This window comes from Phoenix dactylifera, chromosome 1, assembly GCF_051530095.1.
Source record: "Phoenix dactylifera cultivar Ajwa chromosome 1, Ajwa_hap1_PhDact_Kaust_v1.1, whole genome shotgun sequence".
NCBI classification, from domain to species: Eukaryota; Viridiplantae; Streptophyta; class Magnoliopsida; order Arecales; family Arecaceae; genus Phoenix; species Phoenix dactylifera.
In genome coordinates this window covers 52,693,041-52,712,637 of record NC_143190.1, presented here as the reverse complement: position 1 = coordinate 52,712,637, position 19,597 = coordinate 52,693,041, and the positions used below count along the sequence as shown (strand labels likewise).

The 19,597-nt window shown below is 39.7% G+C and overlaps 1 protein-coding gene across 1 annotated transcript; it reads left to right on the top strand.

Annotated features, from left to right (window-relative positions):
* Positions 1-40: 40 nt before the first annotated feature.
* Positions 41-18,312, top strand: LOC103722466 (RING/U-box superfamily protein). The gene is made up of 9 exons (XM_008813034.5): positions 41-287; positions 460-771; positions 962-1,013; positions 1,124-1,169; positions 1,279-1,360; positions 1,581-1,737; positions 1,844-1,946; positions 14,476-14,542; positions 17,355-18,312. The coding sequence occupies exons 2-9, from the start codon at positions 580-582 to the stop codon at positions 17,886-17,888; spliced, it is 1,233 nt and encodes a 410-aa protein (XP_008811256.1). The 5' UTR covers positions 41-287; positions 460-579; the 3' UTR covers positions 17,889-18,312.
* The last annotated feature ends 1,285 nt before the right edge of the window (positions 18,313-19,597 follow it).

Below are 19,597 nucleotides of genomic sequence, written 5' to 3'. Positions count from 1 at the left end.
CACACAGCCACGCACAAGTCCACGTATGAAACCAAGATAAAAACTAAAAACGAAGAAATCTCTTCTCCAAAGAAAAAAAGACAAAACGGAATAGATAGGCCAGTGAGAAGCAGAGCGAGCGAGCCTCTGAATCCTCTGATACCAAAGAACGTTCCGTATATCTGTCTCGATCCCTCTCATTCCTGATCCTTCCCGTGCCTCCAAGAACCGAGTACGAGGATCCCCGATCGCCTTCGATGGCCCTCCGATCCCTCCGGCCTCTCCCCTCCATATCCGGCAACGACGAGGTACCCCAATCCCTCTCTCGATCCCATCGGAACAAAAGATCTTGAGATCTCTCCTCTTCTCTCGCTTTCTTCGCCGCGGAGCTCGATCCGTTCAAGATTTGGGGCTTCTTGTTCTTGTCCTTCTCCTTCCTCTCTTTTTTATCTCGCGATTCTTTTTCCTATCTGGTTTCAGATCTCAGCAGAGCATTTTGGTTTGATCCGAGGTATGGATTAGGGTTGGGGGATGGAGATGTTGGTTTGGGAGTTGGAGGAGTGACGGAGGGTGGGAAGAGGGTTCTTGTTCTCTTTTGTGATGGGTAATAAGATTGGGAGGAGGAGGCCGGTGGTGGATGAGAAGTACACGAGGCCGCAGGGTCTTTACCAGCATCGAGACGTCGATCACAAGAAACTCAGGAAGCTCATTCTCGAGTCCAAGCTGGCGCCTTGCTACCCTGGGGACGAGGAGAGCAGTCTCGATCTTGAGGAGTGTCCCATCTGCTTTCTGGTCAGATCTCTCTTCGTCCGTTGCTGATGTCCAATCATCGCTCTTTTATTCTTATCATTAATCGACACTTGATAAAATTATATAGACATATATGTATATGTTTAACGGAGTTTTGATTTGTCTCGCTGTGATAGCTGCATGATTGAATTCATTACATCATTCTGATCTTATATTTGAATTTCTTTTCTAGCATTATCCGAGTCTAAATCGCTCAAGATGTTGTATGAAAGGCATATGTACAGGTACTGCCACTTGGCTTTCAATTAGCAAATTATTTTGTGGATTATTTCTTTTATATGTGTTTTTTTTTAAATCGTTTTTTAACAATGTCAAATTGTTGTTCTCGTTGCAGAGTGTTTTCTCCAGATGAAGCCACCTCATTCCACTCGCCCAACACAGTATCCTTTTCTTTTTCTTTTCTTTTATTTTTTTTTTCTTTTGCTCTATTAGATTTGGACTTGCTCTTTTGTTAAAAAGAAAGGAAAATTAATTTCTTAACACTATTAGGTGTCCCTTTTGCAAAACGTCGAACTATGCTGTGGAATATCGAGGTGCTAGGTCAAAGGAGGAAAAGGGCTTGGAACAAGTAGTAAGTTTGGTGGTTGTTGTCATTTTGTTTTTCTATGAGTTGGAGGAGTTGTTTCGTAGATAAATTGATTCCTATTTTTGCTTATGAGTGCAAGATCTACTCTAGCGCATGTCGTGTTCATCAATGAGTCTATTTATTAATCGGAAAAAGAAATGGTTTACAGTTGTTTTTGCTGGTAAGGGATGAGACTTTCATTCATGTGGGTTTTTGGGAATTACAGGAAGAACAGAGGGTTATAGAAGCACAAATAAGGATGCGACAGCAAGAACTTCAGGATGAAGAGGAAAGAATTCAAAAGAGAAAAGATGCAAGTTCATCAAGCAGGATAATGGCTGCAGAAGTAGAATATCATGATACATCAAATAGCTTGCTTTCAGGTTCAATTAGGGCTCGCTATTATAGATTTTTGTGTAATCTTTTTTTGTTTTGTTTTCTTTCATATATTATCTTTATACATGGTGACTTAGCATTTTTCACTTGCAGTGCCATCTTTGAGATACCCAGCCCAAAGTGATGCATGCATTCCTTCCCAAGGCTCATTAACTGTGCCAGCAAGCAGACAGCCATCACACATGAGGCAAAGCAGGTTTATAGTGAAGCAACTACATGATTATCCACTTCTTTTCCAATTATCTTGTCTAGGCACTTACTTACTCTTCACATAACAACAATATTTTTTATTCAATTTATGTCTGAGCATTACTGCATCTTTTAAATGCCATCTTTATGAGTTTGTGATGAACATTATATATTTATTTTAACTTTGATTCTTTAATATTGCATACTTTGATTGCCAAAGAATTTTGAATTTTGTATTCTAGATTGTATTCAAACTCATCTTCTTCTCTCAACAATATTATGCAAAGATAAAGCTAATGGAAACAAAAGTTTGGTCTGAGTTAGGTTGTTCTTTTATATGATTCTCATATATCAGTACAAGCATGACCTGGATAGTATTTTTTTCAAGTAGAGGCTGTGGGATCAAAGTAAGGGCAAACCATGCCTGATTTGTCAGGAAAAAAATACTAAAGGATTCATTCAGCTATCTTTTGTTTAATGCTTATTTCAGATTAAAATGAGAATGTTTATCTTTCTGGAAAGAAAAGAAAAAGAAGAATAGGAAATGAAGAAAGAAGCAAAGGAGATGGAAAAGTGTGCATCCATTTGTAGATTTGAGTGAAACAATAGATAGGGAATTATGAAGGAAGAATAAAGCAGGAGAAGAAAGAGGGTTGGGGGGAGTTTTTTTGTTTTTAGAATGTCTATGTCACTAAATTTCATAATAGTATGAGCCAAAATCATAGTTAAACCCCTAAACATCCCTAATCATAATAACTTAACCTGTGAGCAATTTGTGCATATCATAATTTAAGCAATGTCGGCTCAAATAACTCCATTATAGAACCTTCTGAACGCCTTCTAAAAACACCCCAAATAGATGAAGAGTACCGGAAGATTCATGAAGTCTGAGCTATGCCCCATCTAACCCTCAATTACATTGTCATTTACTATTATTCAGATCTTGTCCTCAGATTTGCTTGATTGCACTCCAAGTCATAGTTCCACCATTCAATTGCCATGATTTGATGGTGAAGGCTGATTTTCCATGATGCTTTGTGATAAAACCACTAAATCATAACGACAGTTGTTCACATCCTTGGTCTTGATTCTTGATCAAGTGCCAGAAGGTGTATATTGATGGATCCTTCAACGCAAGATGGTATGGTTCACTAGATAATTAAGGTGCAATTAAGATTAATAGAAATTATGAATGTTTATTTTAACAACCATATCTTCTACTGTGTGCTCCTCTTGCAAACTAAGCTTGGTTCTGTAGTGGGTGAATGGCTGGATTTTCAGCAAGCAGCTTTGCTATCCATTGGATCGTTGGCTTCAAAGCATTTGTCCTTTAGAATCATGAAAGTTAGATTCTCATCTGATACGTCGTCAAGTCTTGTATATTAATCCAAAAGATCTTGCTCTATGTAATCTTTATCAGAAATTTCAATATTTAGCATGGAAGTCTTCATCGATCTGATCTTCATTGACTGGTTCTTCAAATCATTGAGTCTACTATGATCTGGTTCTTCACCTTGCTATTGATGACAATGTGATTGAACACAACATATTCTTGTTCATATATTCCCAAATAACAGAGCTAATCTTTCATTTCTTCATTTAGGTATCTATGACCATTTCTTAGTTCGTTGAAGATCATTGCTGTGTTTCATAATATAAAGTGAAGCAATTTAATCCGAGACCTGAATAAGTGTGGTCAAACGCTTTTATTCAGGAAACTGATTAAAATGCACTTAACCCCTTCTTCTTTCATCAAATATCTCAAACCCCATAAAAATGCCCAAAGCATGGTTAATAAGCAACTTAACATAGGATAACTATGGCCAATAATGGCTCATATAAACCATTTCTGGACTCTCCTAACCCTATCAACATTATCCTAAAAATAAATATGAAATGCTAGAAGACTTGCACAAAAAACAAAGCTGTGCCTCATATGAATCCTGAGTACATAAGGTAACCCAAGTGAATAGATTTTGTTTGTCGATTGAATCAAATCATGTCATGGGTGTTTTGCTGGGGAAATCTAGGTGATCTCTCACATTGGTAAAGGAATTTGTTGGTGCAACTGTGGAGAAACTACAAAGGTTACAAGATATAGTCAGTTATAAAGCATTTCCATTATGAGATTATGAGTGGCATATGGCCACCTGATGTTAGTAAGTACATGCAAGTTCATATAAGTGATGATTCAGGTGACTCAGATTCACCAAAAGGATCCATAGATCTTTGCATCTCAACTAGAGAGTTCAACATTACTCACAGTTGGTGCTAGGACAAGGACAAAAGTAAGTCAATTAATTATTTCAATTGGTTCATCTCTTTCTAGCCATTTGTTCAATTTTTGCCAACTTCTGTTTTGATATACCTCAGCCTTTTTATGTCTCATCAGCTTAATAGAGGCCTAATAATTCAAGGCCTAACTTATAACATCAAAGAACCTATGTGAAATTTAATGAATAAGTGAGCAGACAACTGATTTGTCCACTCAGTAGGTCAAATGCTCAAAAGGGCCCCAGGCCTTTGTAATTCATAACGTAATTATTTGAGTTGTTTGTCTACATTAATGCTTATGGAAATTATTGGGAATCGTTGATTTATGAATTTTAATGACCATATGTTCCCCTTTTTATAAAAAAATTGAATTCACTACATATATACATCTCATGTTAGTTCCACCTTTGATATTTTCTATCACAATTAATTCCCTGAATAAAGTTTAATGTCCACTCGATGACTGAGTGTGGCCATTAGATTGGGTTGGGTCAGGTATGGGTGGGGTTGGATGCTGGTCGCATCAAAAATTTGCCAACTTAAACTCAACCTGTTTGTTAAATATGTCAAAAATTCAAATCACATCAAAAATTTGCTAACCCGAACCTGACCTATTTATTAAACATATCAAAAATTCAGATATGAACCCAGCCTATTTATTAAATTGGTAACTCAACTCGATCCGCATAACCTATTTACTAAATAGGTCAAGTCAGGTTAAATGTGTTAAACATGCTACGAAGATTTTTAACAGATTAAATAGATTTAAATAGGTTAAACAGGTTAAGCAGGTTGGGTTAAATAGGATAGAAACATGTTAAGAAGGTTTTAAATAGGTTAAACATGTCTTAAACGGGTTAAATGGATCCGGTCATGATTTGACCCAATTATTAAATAGGTTAAAATGGGTTATGTCACAACCTAGGACCTCACCCAAAAAGGCTGGTCGAAAAGTATTATTTGAATTTTTTAATCCTATATAAGTACCAAAGATCTATCCAGCGAATCCCGATGTGGGACTAAACACACGCCCGCACGGATCCTCACATACTCTCTCTATTTAAGCCTGACATTCTCGCCAGGCTAAAGGTTCAAATCCATATAAATCTAATCACAAGCACCACGATCAGTCCATAGTCAATCCTAATAGATCCGTATTGCAGTGTCCCCTAGTCCACATAGGTTATGGACCGGGTCCGCTCTGATACTATTTTGTCACAACCCAGGACCTCACTCAAAAAAGCTAGTCGGAAGATATTATTTGGGTTTCTTGATTTTATATAAGTACCCAAGGTCTACCCAGCGAATAACCGATGTGGGACTAAACACACGCCCGCACGGGTCCTCATAGGTTAAACCGATCAAAAGTCTACATTTGAACCTAACCCATTTAATAAACGGCTCTAGACGGGTTAACCAGTTTATGACCCAAACTCATTTATGTCAAATCCGAATCTGCTTAAAGCAGGTTGTTTTTGGGTTGGGTTGACAGGTTAAGTCATAAATTGTTTTGACCCCTATAATAACTGACGTGGGCAAAAAAAGGCCCACAAGAAAATTGCTAACCAACTCTTTGTCCATTGTGAAGTAGAATTACAGTTGATAGCAGTTTTGAGATGTTGAATGGTAGAACTCAATTGATACCCTCTTTACCCACCCATTTTGTTAAGGGAAAGTTTTGACATGAGAGCTAGTAAATTGGTACATTGACTAATATTGACTTGTCTTATTAATTACACATCTCAAAATGATAGTTCCCAACCAGCTAAGCAACAGCTGATTTTCTCAACCTTTAGGTCGTCATGCTACTTTTTAATTCTGATTTTGATACAAAGTCCTTTTCTATAAGGAAAATATTTATTCATGATATTATAGAAAGTAAGAGTCAAGTAAATAACCATTTTCCACTGTCAACACCCCACTGTCAATACCCCTTAAAAGTAGAAGAGCGAGAAAAGGCAAAAATAAAAAGAAAGCAATCAATTGGAAGGTAAGGACAAGGAGTGTAGAAAGCTATGGTTGTCATCATGGTGTGGCTGATCATGATTGCAAAGCAAAGAAAAAAAGATCGCCATTGTCCAGAGTATGATAACACTTGTTTGGGGTGGAAAGGTATTGATGCAAGCAGAGAAGATATATCTTAAAGACATGCTGCATAAGAAGTAAGCTTGTTGCTTTGTGAATGAAAGAGTAGGTCGCATCCTCAGACTTGTAGATATGAGAGAGGATATGTGAAGTTATGAACAGATTATAGGGGAAATTAATAAAGGGAGTTGAAGTTTTCCATTTCCTTGACTAATAATATGTTTCTCTTTTGAAATTTTAAAAAATAAAAATAGAGTAGAAAAGAGTCTTGTCAAACCTCACTTTCTTAACGACTGAATAAACATTAATGAGCTTCTAAGAGTTTCAACTTTTGAGTCCAAGGAAACGAATATTAAGTCTCATCCAAGTTTTGCACAAATTTGCTACAAGGGTTCATTACAAATACTCTCTATTAGAGACAATTAAGGGTGGAAAAGTTGGTTTGCAAGGATGCCAGATTTTTGACTTGGATGTGGAACAGTATGGACCTGCCTTAGTTATGTTACTTGTCAATATTGTTGATTCATTAGCACCCTCTGACCATTGCTATGGAAAGAAGAACTAAGAAATTAAAGATTGCCAGGTTTTTTGCTAACTATGATTTGCTAAGTAGGGGTGCAGGTCCCTTGTCTCACAAGCAGTTTGGTGTCGTCGTTTTGTGTAACATATCTCTTAATGCAACAACAACAATTATGTGATTTTACAAGTTGACACCCAAATTTAGGGAAAATCTTGACACCTTATGCTTGTGAATTGTGATAACTTTCAAAATAGAGTTGACCACAGGGATGAAGTGGTTGTGTCATTGCAACAGGATGTGCTAAAGGTAGAGGAAATAAGGAGTGCACCATTATGAATTGCTTAATTTAATCTGATTTAGTACAAGGTTTTTATATATGTGCCTATGTCTGCTAGCACGTACCTTGGTGGGCTAGTACTGGCATTGAGTCATCGTGACACTTACTAAATCCTTTCAATTGAAAAAGATTTTTATTTTTTTACATATCTTTATTTTATATATTTTTTATCAGTGGCATGATATGGCATGTGCACTGCTAGCCTAAAGATGTAAGTGGAGCCAAAGTGGAGGAGAAGAAAGGGCCCCATGGAGGTAGCAAAGAATGAGTAGGATAGTAGCATAGAATAGAACCAGGAGCATTATCAAATTGATTGATGACACGGGCAACATATGCAATGTTGAGTAGAGGTATAGTCAAGTCCAACGAGCCAACAATACTGAGCGAGATTATGAAGTGGGTCATTTTCTGTACGATAAAACTTCCGATGAAGCTCCATCAGTGTGTCAATTATGGGCGGGTTGACCATATAAGCAGAACTGATCAAGTTAGAGGTGTGCTTTTGTGGTTATAATAGGTACCCCTTAGGATGGTAAGCAATGTCAGGACACATGAAGTAATGAATAGGGCCGAGGTCCTATATCTCAAAATTTCTTTGAAGATGCTGCGTCAAATGCAGGATAGTCAAAGAGGCATCACTAGTAATCAAGGAGAAAACCAGCAGGGTGATATGGTACCATTGATACCATACTGTTTGGACCCAAAACTGGTGTTGATGCGGGTGTTGGGATGCTGAAACCATCCATGCTGGTACATATAGGTTGACTGGTCCAACCAGTCTGTAATGTTTTCCATTCTTTTTTGTCACTTTTGTACATACCATCATACCAATACCATACCATTTCAATGGAAAAACCAAGGTCCGCCGTACTGGTACCAGTCGGCGTACCGGTGGCCGGCCGGACCGATACGGTACCGGTCCGGTCCGGTACGTACCGGCCGGTACCGGTACCGGTACCGGCCGGTACGCGGTGGTTTCAAAAACCATAACGCAAGGCGCTGTGGTTCTAAAAAAAAAATCGTATCGGTGCGAACCGGGTTCGCACTGGTACGAGGCTGGTACCGGCCGGTACGGGCTCCGAACCAGCCGGTACGCACCCGTACCGGCCGGTACGGGCTCCGAACCGGCCAGTACGCATCCGTACCGGCCGGTTCGGCTAAAAAACCGGAAAATACCGATTTTTTAGTGGTTCCGGTACCGGTCTAGGACCGGACCGATACGTACCGGCCCGTACCGGCCGGTACGGCATTCCATGGGAAAAACACTATGGCATTCGGATAGTAAGTTGAACATCTATAGCAAGGTGATGATTCCATGAGATTTTTATAATGCAATGAGGCCAATATACCCAGGATAATCTAGAAGCATCCTATAGGGAATTCATATAGGATGCAACAAGTGATTGTTGAGTGGCTAAAGTGGTCACACAAAGCAAATTTATGCAAACACAATTCTCACATAGGATGCAACATGCAGTTGTTGAGTAGCTAAACTGGGCACCACAAAGCAAGTTTATGCAAACGAGTACAACCAGAGCCTATGCAACAAGTCACCAAATACTTGCCGTGCATCCAAACACGTAAACTATTGGTGGGATGCAGTGTCACATATGGCCAAGCTCATGCATAGCGTTTGATCATGGAGCCCTTGCACTTACGTGGAGCTTTGATGGCGACTTGTATGGCGAGGCAGCAATCAAGCTGCAAACTTGGCACCCAGATACTGAAGTTTGATTTTTGTGACAATTTGTTAGACACTTGGTGGGTGTCATGGGCAGGTAACCTTGCTATTGAGACGAAGAAGCTTGAGGGATCTGGCAACACACAAATAAAGGAATGCCTTGAATGAAGTCAAACTGATCTTAGATTGCAAAGCTAAGCACAGATTTAAAGTTGAAAGCTTAGCCTTAGAAAATGAAGGTGTGGAACTGAGGGTGTTTAGTTGAAGGGAGGAGCTGTGAGCTCAATAATGGTTGGTTGCTGGTTTGATCCAGAATTGATAGATGTGAGCTTGCCGAGGTCGAGAAGAGTCCACTAATGTTTGTCACTAATGGGGTCCATGACCTGTTTGGTGATGTTTGCTACAGATGGTTGGGACTTGTCCAACATTAGTGGAGCACAAGAGCTCAAGGAGGTGGCTGGACCAAGCATAAATGACTCAATCGATGTCCATGGCATTGATGGATCTTACCATGGCTCTGATATGATGTAACAAGAAGTGCTGGGCTTGGACAGAATATGGTCATGTCTTTATCCTAAGGGCTATAGAACTATCTCTGGCAAGCATTAAACCGTCGAACTACTGACTCTATAAGCGATTGCCCTCTATTAGGGCATAGCCCAAGCATAGATGCAATAGGATTATAGTCACCTATGATGAGAAGACATCAATAATATATACGTAAAGAATTGGTATATAATAAGTTCATAACTAGAATAATACATATAAGCTAGATATCTTAACAGCCTGGTTTCATAAATTTCAAAGACAGCAAAATGCGATGGACTTAAAAATCAAATTAATTGCTAGCTATCTTTTTACAACTCAACCAAGAACATTGTCCTCTGGTACCTATGAATCTGTACTGAAGTAAGTCGAAGGTGTTGAAAAGTTGAAGATGTTTCCCGCCGGTACGCGGTGGTTTCAAAAACCATAACGCAAGGCGCTGTGGTTCTAAAAAAAAAATCGTATCGGTGCGAACCGGGTTCGCACTGGTACGAGGCTGGTACCGGCCGGTACGGGCTCCGAACCAGCCGGTACGCACCCGTACCGGCCGGTACGGGCTCCGAACCGGCCAGTACGCATCCGTACCGGCCGGTTCGGCTAAAAAACCGGAAAATACCGATTTTTTAGTGGTTCCGGTACCGGTCTAGGACCGGACCGATACGTACCGGCCCGTACCGGCCGGTACGGCATTCCATGGGAAAAACACTATGGCATTCGGATAGTAAGTTGAACATCTATAGCAAGGTGATGATTCCATGAGATTTTTATAATGCAATGAGGCCAATATACCCAGGATAATCTAGAAGCATCCTATAGGGAATTCATATAGGATGCAACAAGTGATTGTTGAGTGGCTAAAGTGGTCACACAAAGCAAATTTATGCAAACACAATTCTCACATAGGATGCAACATGCAGTTGTTGAGTAGCTAAACTGGGCACCACAAAGCAAGTTTATGCAAACGAGTACAACCAGAGCCTATGCAACAAGTCACCAAATACTTGCCGTGCATCCAAACACGTAAACTATTGGTGGGATGCAGTGTCACATATGGCCAAGCTCATGCATAGCGTTTGATCATGGAGCCCTTGCACTTACGTGGAGCTTTGATGGCGACTTGTATGGCGAGGCAGCAATCAAGCTGCAAACTTGGCACCCAGATACTGAAGTTTGATTTTTGTGACAATTTGTTAGACACTTGGTGGGTGTCATGGGCAGGTAACCTTGCTATTGAGACGAAGAAGCTTGAGGGATCTGGCAACACACAAATAAAGGAATGCCTTGAATGAAGTCAAACTGATCTTAGATTGCAAAGCTAAGCACAGATTTAAAGTTGAAAGCTTAGCCTTAGAAAATGAAGGTGTGGAACTGAGGGTGTTTAGTTGAAGGGAGGAGCTGTGAGCTCAATAATGGTTGGTTGCTGGTTTGATCCAGAATTGATAGATGTGAGCTTGCCGAGGTCGAGAAGAGTCCACTAATGTTTGTCACTAATGGGGTCCATGACCTGTTTGGTGATGTTTGCTACAGATGGTTGGGACTTGTCCAACATTAGTGGAGCACAAGAGCTCAAGGAGGTGGCTGGACCAAGCATAAATGACTCAATCGATGTCCATGGCATTGATGGATCTTACCATGGCTCTGATATGATGTAACAAGAAGTGCTGGGCTTGGACAGAATATGGTCATGTCTTTATCCTAAGGGCTATAGAACTATCTCTGGCAAGCATTAAACCGTCGAACTACTGACTCTATAAGCGATTGCCCTCTATTAGGGCATAGCCCAAGCATAGATGCAATAGGATTATAGTCACCTATGATGAGAAGACATCAATAATATATACGTAAAGAATTGGTATATAATAAGTTCATAACTAGAATAATACATATAAGCTAGATATCTTAACAGCCTGGTTTCATAAATTTCAAAGACAGCAAAATGCGATGGACTTAAAAATCAAATTAATTGCTAGCTATCTTTTTACAACTCAACCAAGAACATTGTCCTCTGGTACCTATGAATCTGTACTGAAGTAAGTCGAAGGTGTTGAAAAGTTGAAGATGTTTCCCGCTATCATTTTCACATTGTAGATTTTTGTAGACTGATGTTGATAGAGTGGAGGTAGCTAGACATATTCTCGGAGTCAACTTATGGAAAAAAGTTTTAAACTGGTCTCCTATAGAGATTGGATTACATAAAGCAAGCCTGTTTACACCCCTGTAGACTTTAATGTTGGAGATGACTTGGGAAGCATTGAAAGACCAACAAATAAGTTATAAATTGATGAGAGTCTTTGGCATTCTTCTACCATTCATGACCTCAGCTAGTTAAAAATACACCAAGAAAACTGATGTAGTTTAGGTGTGGACAAGGTTCAGATTTGATACTGATAATTTTTTGAGTTTAAGTTTTTTGCTGTTTTATTGAGTCTAAAGGAGATGTTTCCTGTAATATCAGAAGAAGATTATGTGTCTTCTATTTTCTCGTGATATCAGGGCTGTATTTTGTAGTAGGTTTTGTGTCATATTTTGAGTAGAAATGTTATCTACAAGTTTAGCTTCTGGTCAAATTGAGTTAGGAAAGTGTTTTTTACTGGGATTTTGCTTTTTGGTGATGTTGATGTCCGTCTTTGTTAAGTTTCATAGACATGACATTTTTCTAATTTTAGAAGGTTTGAGATCAAGGTTTGTTGTACGGGCCCGAATTAGGCAATACATGGTATACCATATCGGTACCGGTACGGGTGGCATACCGATACTTGGTAAGCCGAAAAAATTCTGTACTATGCTGTATTAGCATGTGCTGGTGTGGCACTGGTACGAGTTCGGTACCAAGACGGCAAACCTTGAGATTATTACTTTTTTTTTGGTTCTCTTCTTTCTTTCTAAGTAAAATTTCTAGAGGTATCCTAGTAATTTGGGGAAAATATTTAGTTAGTTTGATTGTGTCTTTAGCTATAAAAGGAGGAGATTGATGGTGCAACAGTAGTTTTGATGATTAATAGAACAAAAATTAAAGACTTTCCATATTTTCTTATCCTCTTCTTCTCATCTTTTGCCTTGAGGATTGGCCCCAGATAATAAGGCCACCCCAAGAACATATTTGTTTTCTCTCTTTTTTTTCCAGCAATCTGAATTTATTCCCAGAATTTTTGCTTATCCGAAATAAATTTTAGATCCTACAATTTTGTATATTCAATCAACCTAGAACATTTTTACTTTGAAATCCTCATTTCTGTACCATAATATATATGCTCAAGGCTAAGGGATTGTATACAAACAGAGTAGACATTTCATATTTGAAAGTTCTTTAGATGTAGTTTGTAGCTATTTTTTGATTAATGTTCAACTATTAGTATTGTACACATGCTGAAATTAAAGTAGCTTGTGAGCAAGAGTTAAATGTTGTTGCAAGGTTAATCATAAAAGTAGAATTTTGAGTCCCGGCATGCATTGATTATATGAGTTGGAGTCACCTTCTATTAAGATGAATCTGTCATGAGATGCTTTATGGTGCTCTTTTCTTTTCTTTTTTGGGTACCACGGCGGCTCACACATATCACACATAACAAGCGTGAGCGCGGCCAACAAAATCAAAAAAAGAAAATCAGATAGTGGCTTCGTGGACCTATGGTTGGTCCAGACAAAATCACCATAGTGATGAGCCGCGAAGGAGGCAACCCAGTCCACGGCGTCGTTGGCTTCCCTATAAACATGCGTGGCTTGATAGGAGCCACACTCTCCCAACAGTCTGCGAATGTCGCGGAGTAGGGGACTCTCACCATCCGCGCCCCCCTAACCCCGGATCCAGTCGATCATCGCATAGCCGAATTTCTATCAAGGAATAGGTAGTCAGCACCCAGGACAAGTCTCGCATAAGTGATGCCTTCCCATGCAGCTTTGAGCTCAGCGCCGATGACGGATGTGTCAAAAATCCTCTGACCCCCTGTCGCCACCAGCCTGACCCCATGGTTCTGATGACAAATCCCACTCCGCCACAGCCGCCTTCCTAACCAACACTACCGTCAAAGTTCGCCTCGAGAAAACCAGGGGGTGGGGGCTCCTAAAAGACAAACACTATACTGGACGCTACAAGAGCAGAGTAGGAGTCCCAGATTTTCCTAGCCGACCCAACAGACGATGACTAAGTGATGCTGATGACCTCCGCCACGTGCCTGATAGCTCTGTCCGCCACCACCCTTATGGTGTTGTTTTCTGATATGTCATTTGTGGTGAGAGGCCGTGCTTATCTTGAGAGAACAAGTTGCATAGAAACAACTTCCATGAGGAGGTTAAGAATAAGAGTCTTGCGGACATAATCCTATGACTACAAGGTCACCTTATGTTGGAGAAAAGACCAACTTAAGTTGGCTGCTTTGGAATATGGCTTTAGCTTGAGATCAAACTTGGTTTATTGGTCATTATATTACTTTGAGGTCATAGCTTGTGTATATATGAGAGTAATCAGTTTGACCTTTCCTACTGACTAAGAGCACCAAAAGGAGCTCTTAGCTTGCCATATTTGTCCATGATCTTGCCATCTCTAAATTATTTTCTCTTTTTCCTCCTTTCTTCTTCTCCTCATCTCATTGCCCTTAAAGCTTTATTGCTCTGTCACCATAATAAATTTAGAGAGAATTTGGCTTCTGCTCCAACAATCTTGAATGAAAGAGCTACTTATTTCAAGGATAGAAGGGCATATCTCTCATAGTTAATGGCTGTTTAGAATCTTTAGAGTGTTGTCTTTGTCATTTTTGCATCATTTTGCCTCTTTTGGGTATCTGATATTGTATTTTAGGCTTGTTTCTGTGTCCGCTGCTTTCATGGAAATAGCTATTGGTGCTTGTCTTTGCTGTATATGTAATTTTTGGTTGGTTAGCTGTGTTTTGCTGTCTCAACGTGCTAGGTACCTTAGTCAATTTGTATTCCTACTCCACTTATCACTTAAGGTAGCAATTCATTATTTTCCTGTTTTATTATTATCCCAGACAACTATAACCATACACCTTAATTATTAGACATGACATCTATGGGTAGTATAATTCGATCAGGTATTTATTTATGATGTTAATAGAACTGCTGCCTGTGAATTGCAGGGAAGATAACTTTGACATGGATCTTGAAGACATAATGGTCATGGAAGCCATATGGCTTTCTATTCAGGTAATGTTTAATTTTACTTTTTCAGAATTTATAGGAGACCACTTATTGTATTATCTATTTCTGGAAGAAGCTCATCGATTCTAGAATGCTCCAGATGTTGATGAGCATGTTTTTAAAAGACATATTGCTGAATCAAATACATGTTATGGGAGCAACATATAAGTAGAATAATTGTTTATGTATTTCAATTATATTTTTTCTATTGACATGGTGTTTTTGTATTCTTAAAAGCAAACAAAAAGTGGCATGATGTATACTTTAGGGCATTTTGCATGTTAAAGAAAAGGGGTACTCGATTTAGTTTCTTACTTGGTCTTTCTTTTGTTGGCTGTTGAAGTAGCATTATCTCACAATTTGCATAGTTTCTTTCTTGCTTTTTTGCTTCTAGTTTCTACTGTATTTTGCCCGGGTCTTTTCTTTTTCATGATTCACCTATAAAAACATCTAGTTTTCCACTTTTGGTTTTCATCTCTCGTCTATGATTTTTTAATCCTAAAGTTTCAACAAGTACTGATAGTGAAGTACAAACTAAATATGTCACTGACCACTCTTGTATACCACTGCAATTGTCAGTTGGTGACATAAATCTATAGTGCTTTGTATCAGGAAAATCTGTGGTAAGCTGCTAGTTCTTCAGCTCGTACAGAATTATTTTTTAATTTATCTTTGTAAGGATACCTTGGGAGCACTTTTTCTGGCATGTCTGTCTGCATATTTGTTGGCCTATCTTAAGATCCCTGTACGAAATCTCTTCTTGAGTGATGTTGTTCTTCTGCAATATTTTTCAGAAGCCATGGACATCTCTTCCAAGAATTATTTGTCATACTCCTTTGAGACCTAGTTGGTTTGTTTTAACCAACACAGCTAACATACCATCTCAGATTTAACTTAAATATCATTTTCGAAAAAGCTCATGGTATACGATCTCTTGATAATTAGGCTGGTATTTTGCTAGAACTTCTATAAACAATTCTTTTAAGTCAACTTTAACACCTAGAGCATGTGACAGTGGGATCTTAAAGTAGGCGACTTTTCTTTTTGCTGGATGGAGCTGGTTGAGTTGATGCTATATGCATTATCACAATTACATAATTACTATTGCATGTGTAATTTGATTGCAAGTTTTGCAATATGTGATTGCCCGTCTGACATAATACTCATATAACACAGGGTTCTGCAATATCTCCATATTCACAGATTATACATAGAATCTGATTAGTACAAGATATACAACTATATACAACCCATATGTCCTAGCTGATGATGGATTCTAAAATTTTTGTTCTGTGGCATGAAAATTCTCAATCTTCAGACTATAGTAGTTTACTGAAGTGAGATTTTGAAAATTGTAAATGGCCAAACCAAGTATGCTGACTCTGACGTGCTTATGATCAAGAGAAAATGGGTTACTGGCTAACCAAATAATGCTCTTGTACTCAGTACAGCAGTTAGCAATTTGCTCAGCATACCATGTATATAGAAGTGAGTATAGAAATTGTATATAACAAGTTAAATGAAGTTGATCTCAATGTGGTTCTTGTGCACAAGAGAATGGATTATTGGCTAGGTAAGTAGTACTGCTATCACAATTCAGTGGGGCATCAGCATCAATGGTAATGAGCTATTAAGACTTGGCATTTTCCCATCACTATGGCATATGTTTTGATGCTTTCACTTTCAGTTGGTGAGATGTTTTCTTGCTTGTTGCTCTTATAAAAGAGAGCATTTCTTTTAAGGAAACAGAAGCAGGTGTTAAGTTGTTGAATCGCCACTACAATCATAACCATTTCTCATGAGGTTTAATATTCTTTGATTCTCAAATGATGTTTAAGTATATAAAAGGTTAATTTTTCTTTCAGGACCTTCCTCGTTGATAGATTTGCTTCTTTCATTATTCTGTGATCAAGATTCAAAAAGCTAGCTTTAAGTTACATAGAAGCATGCCTTATGTGCCTCATGTTGGTCATTAGTTTTAGAAACCTACAAGATTACGCATATTTGGAATGCCAGTGTAATAATTTTAGATGATATGCTTGTTCCTGCAGTGACCTATTTGTAATGATTGCTAGGATAGAAGTTTACTATCCTTTTCATTATAGTTTCACTCAGAATTATGCTGTATCTTAGTTTCATAAAATGGCAATATGCCATCAGTTCTATTTATAAATAATTGAGCATGGATATGACCAGCTCTAAGCAATTGATATGACAGCAATGGGAGTTTCGAGTCAATATTGGAGTCTAGATGACTAGGTCTTTATTTGATCAAGAGCTTTAATCTTTCTGTTGGCCAGATCTTGTTTCTACTTGCTACTTGTCAGGAAAAATCAATATGGGAAAAATAGCAGCTGTCGAGTTCCAATTAACTACTGTAGCTGAAGATAAACTAAATAATCCACTACTGACATGCCGACACCTTCAGCAATTCTCTCTTACTGTGAAGCATCGCTGAATTGCCTTTGCTCTCTTCGACAGATTGCAAAACATCCCAAGACTCACTACCTAATGTCTTAAAATAGCAATTTTATTTTCTTTCTATTGCAGCTGTTTCTTTTTTTTTTTTTGTATTTTCCAATAATATGCAGCAGGTGTTGATTGTTGAACTTGTTATTGAGTGTTGATCGTGTAGCTTAGTCCAGTACAAAGCTGTGGGGAAAGCAACTTGTTGCATCTTGACTAGTAAAAATGGGACCACCCCTAGTGTTCTTTAACAGAAACTGAATTTGATATAACCAACACTTTTGAGGAGAAAAATTTCTCTCTATTACTTCCCAAGGATTCTTTATCTAACAGAATGCTTCTGCTCAAACAGGAGAGAGGAGGCCAAAGGAATCTGGCATGTGGCCACAGATTATCAGGTGATTGTCGTGATTCCCATCCAATAGTTCGAACAGAAGCTTCGCCTTCTGGTGGCCTTGCATGTGCAGTTGCTGCACTGGCCGAGCATCAGCACATGAACAGGGATTCTACTTTTCTGGCCGGAAGCAATGCCCCAGTTTTCAGCACATCAAGGCAGCTGAGCAGCTTACCTGTGGGAGACAACAGGATTGTGGAGAACTATCAGTCTGAGAAGTGGCCTGATGTGTCATCGAACTGTGGGAAAATGATAGGAAGGGAGGATGGTGATTGGGCAATGGACCACAGGTCAGATTTCGCTGAGGTAGGGACCAGCTATGCTAGCTCTGCCGTTGCAGTAGATGCAGGAGCTGCGCTTTCCGGAGGTGCTACTATGGCTGCAGGCCACCTTCCTCCTGAGAGTTTCGAGGAGCAAATGATGCTGGCTATGGCTGTTTCACTAGCAGAGGCTCGAGCAAGGACACACCCACAAGGACTGACCTGGATGTAGGGTTGCGTTGGCAGTAGGAATTTGCCTTCTCTTCACACTATTCCTTGAGTAAGGTCATTGTTTTTTTTCTTCTTCCGCTTTCTTTCTTTTTCCCTTCTAGATAGTTGTCATTTTCTTAATCCAGGTACTGTTGATTTTCATTATACGTGGCTTTCACATATGTATGTAAAAAAGGTTCAGGTAGGGAGGGGATAAATGTGGAGGTAGAAATTGGACTGCTGTTGGATAGACAGGAAAATTTGAGTTTACCAGCTAATGCAATGCGGAATAGTTCGTTGCATCCTTTAATTTTGATTTCTCTAAAAGGTCTGTTTGTTAAGTTCAAATATAGGGTAGTTTGATCTTTTTTTTTTTTTCCTTTTTAATTTTCAATCAAACAAGCTAGTCTAATATCAGCCGAGGGCATTGTTATGTGATTTGTAAATCTGCATGGTTAGGTTTGTATTTGTAATCTTTTTCTTCTTGTTAAGGTTGTATTTGTTTTCTTCATTGTGAGTTTTCTGTGTTTGAAAGTAGGTTAATATAATTTGGCGAAATGGTTGGGTGCACTGCTCTTATGCTTGATGATGTTTGAAGTTTGAACTCATGATATATGTTTTTTCCCGCCTCAACAACTCATGATGGTTTCAGGTCGCATTAGGAAATGATTCGCAGTTGCGATATGGAGGATATAAAAGTAATATAGAGCAGCAAATGCCAGGAATAGTCCAACAAAAATTTAAAATTGTAACATTGCTAGTATTGATGTATGGAGCTAAATGGTATTGGGGGTGGTAAAAATTGAATCCAAATTATTGAAAAAAATCCTAGAACAATACCTGTTGTGGTTCAAATTTGGCTCGAGGGTGACCATGCCGGTGGAGTCGAGGAAGCCGCCGGTGGTTGAAAAGGAAAGACGGGAGCCACCTCCTACGCGACGGCCGCGAATTTGCACAAAGCCTCACCGGTGTTTCCGGTGATGGCCCTCCGACGATCAAGTTAAAGTAGGGTAAATTTGGTCCAGCCAAAGGTCCCTTAGAAATTAACTGACCGAGCTATTTATAGTTTCGGTGGAGTGGCCCAGGTGGTAGAGGTATTGTCAGCCCTTATCATGAGGGGGCGTGGCTTTGAGCCGGATGGCGAGCAGCTCAGGTTGGCTGGTGACGTGCGGTACAATCCGTTCTTGAGAACGGTAGGGTGTTGATAGTCACGACAGGGTATGGCAGGAGTAGTCAAGGTGTCGTCTGACTGCTGTTGGCCGGTTATGGAGACATGACACAGTAGTGTGGTGAAGTACGGTCATGTAGGTGGGCGTAGGCCCGCACATGGGTGTGGTCGTTGGCGAGGCCGAGCTCGTTAAGTAGTCGTGTCATGTGTTTGATGAGGTCGGCTTAGCGGGTGCTGGAAGTAGCTCGGCTTTCCGGATTCCGAGATGTGCTCGATGGAGCGCTCCGAGCTTAAGGGTCGGAACGTATCGCTGAGGTTGGCGCCCTGAGCATGGTCGGGGCGTGTCGACGATTGTCTAGAGGTACCCCAAGCTTGGTCGGGGGAGTCGGCGAATGTCTGGAGTTGGTGAAGCTTTCGGCGGAGTCCCAAGGACGAGCTGGCCCTGGGCCGAAGTGAAGATTCAGTTGGCCGTCGTTGATGTTTACTGGGCCGAAACTGGGCGGCCTTTTGGTTGTGGGTTGGACGATCCATTTTTCCCTCTATCATTTGCCCCCCACTTCCGA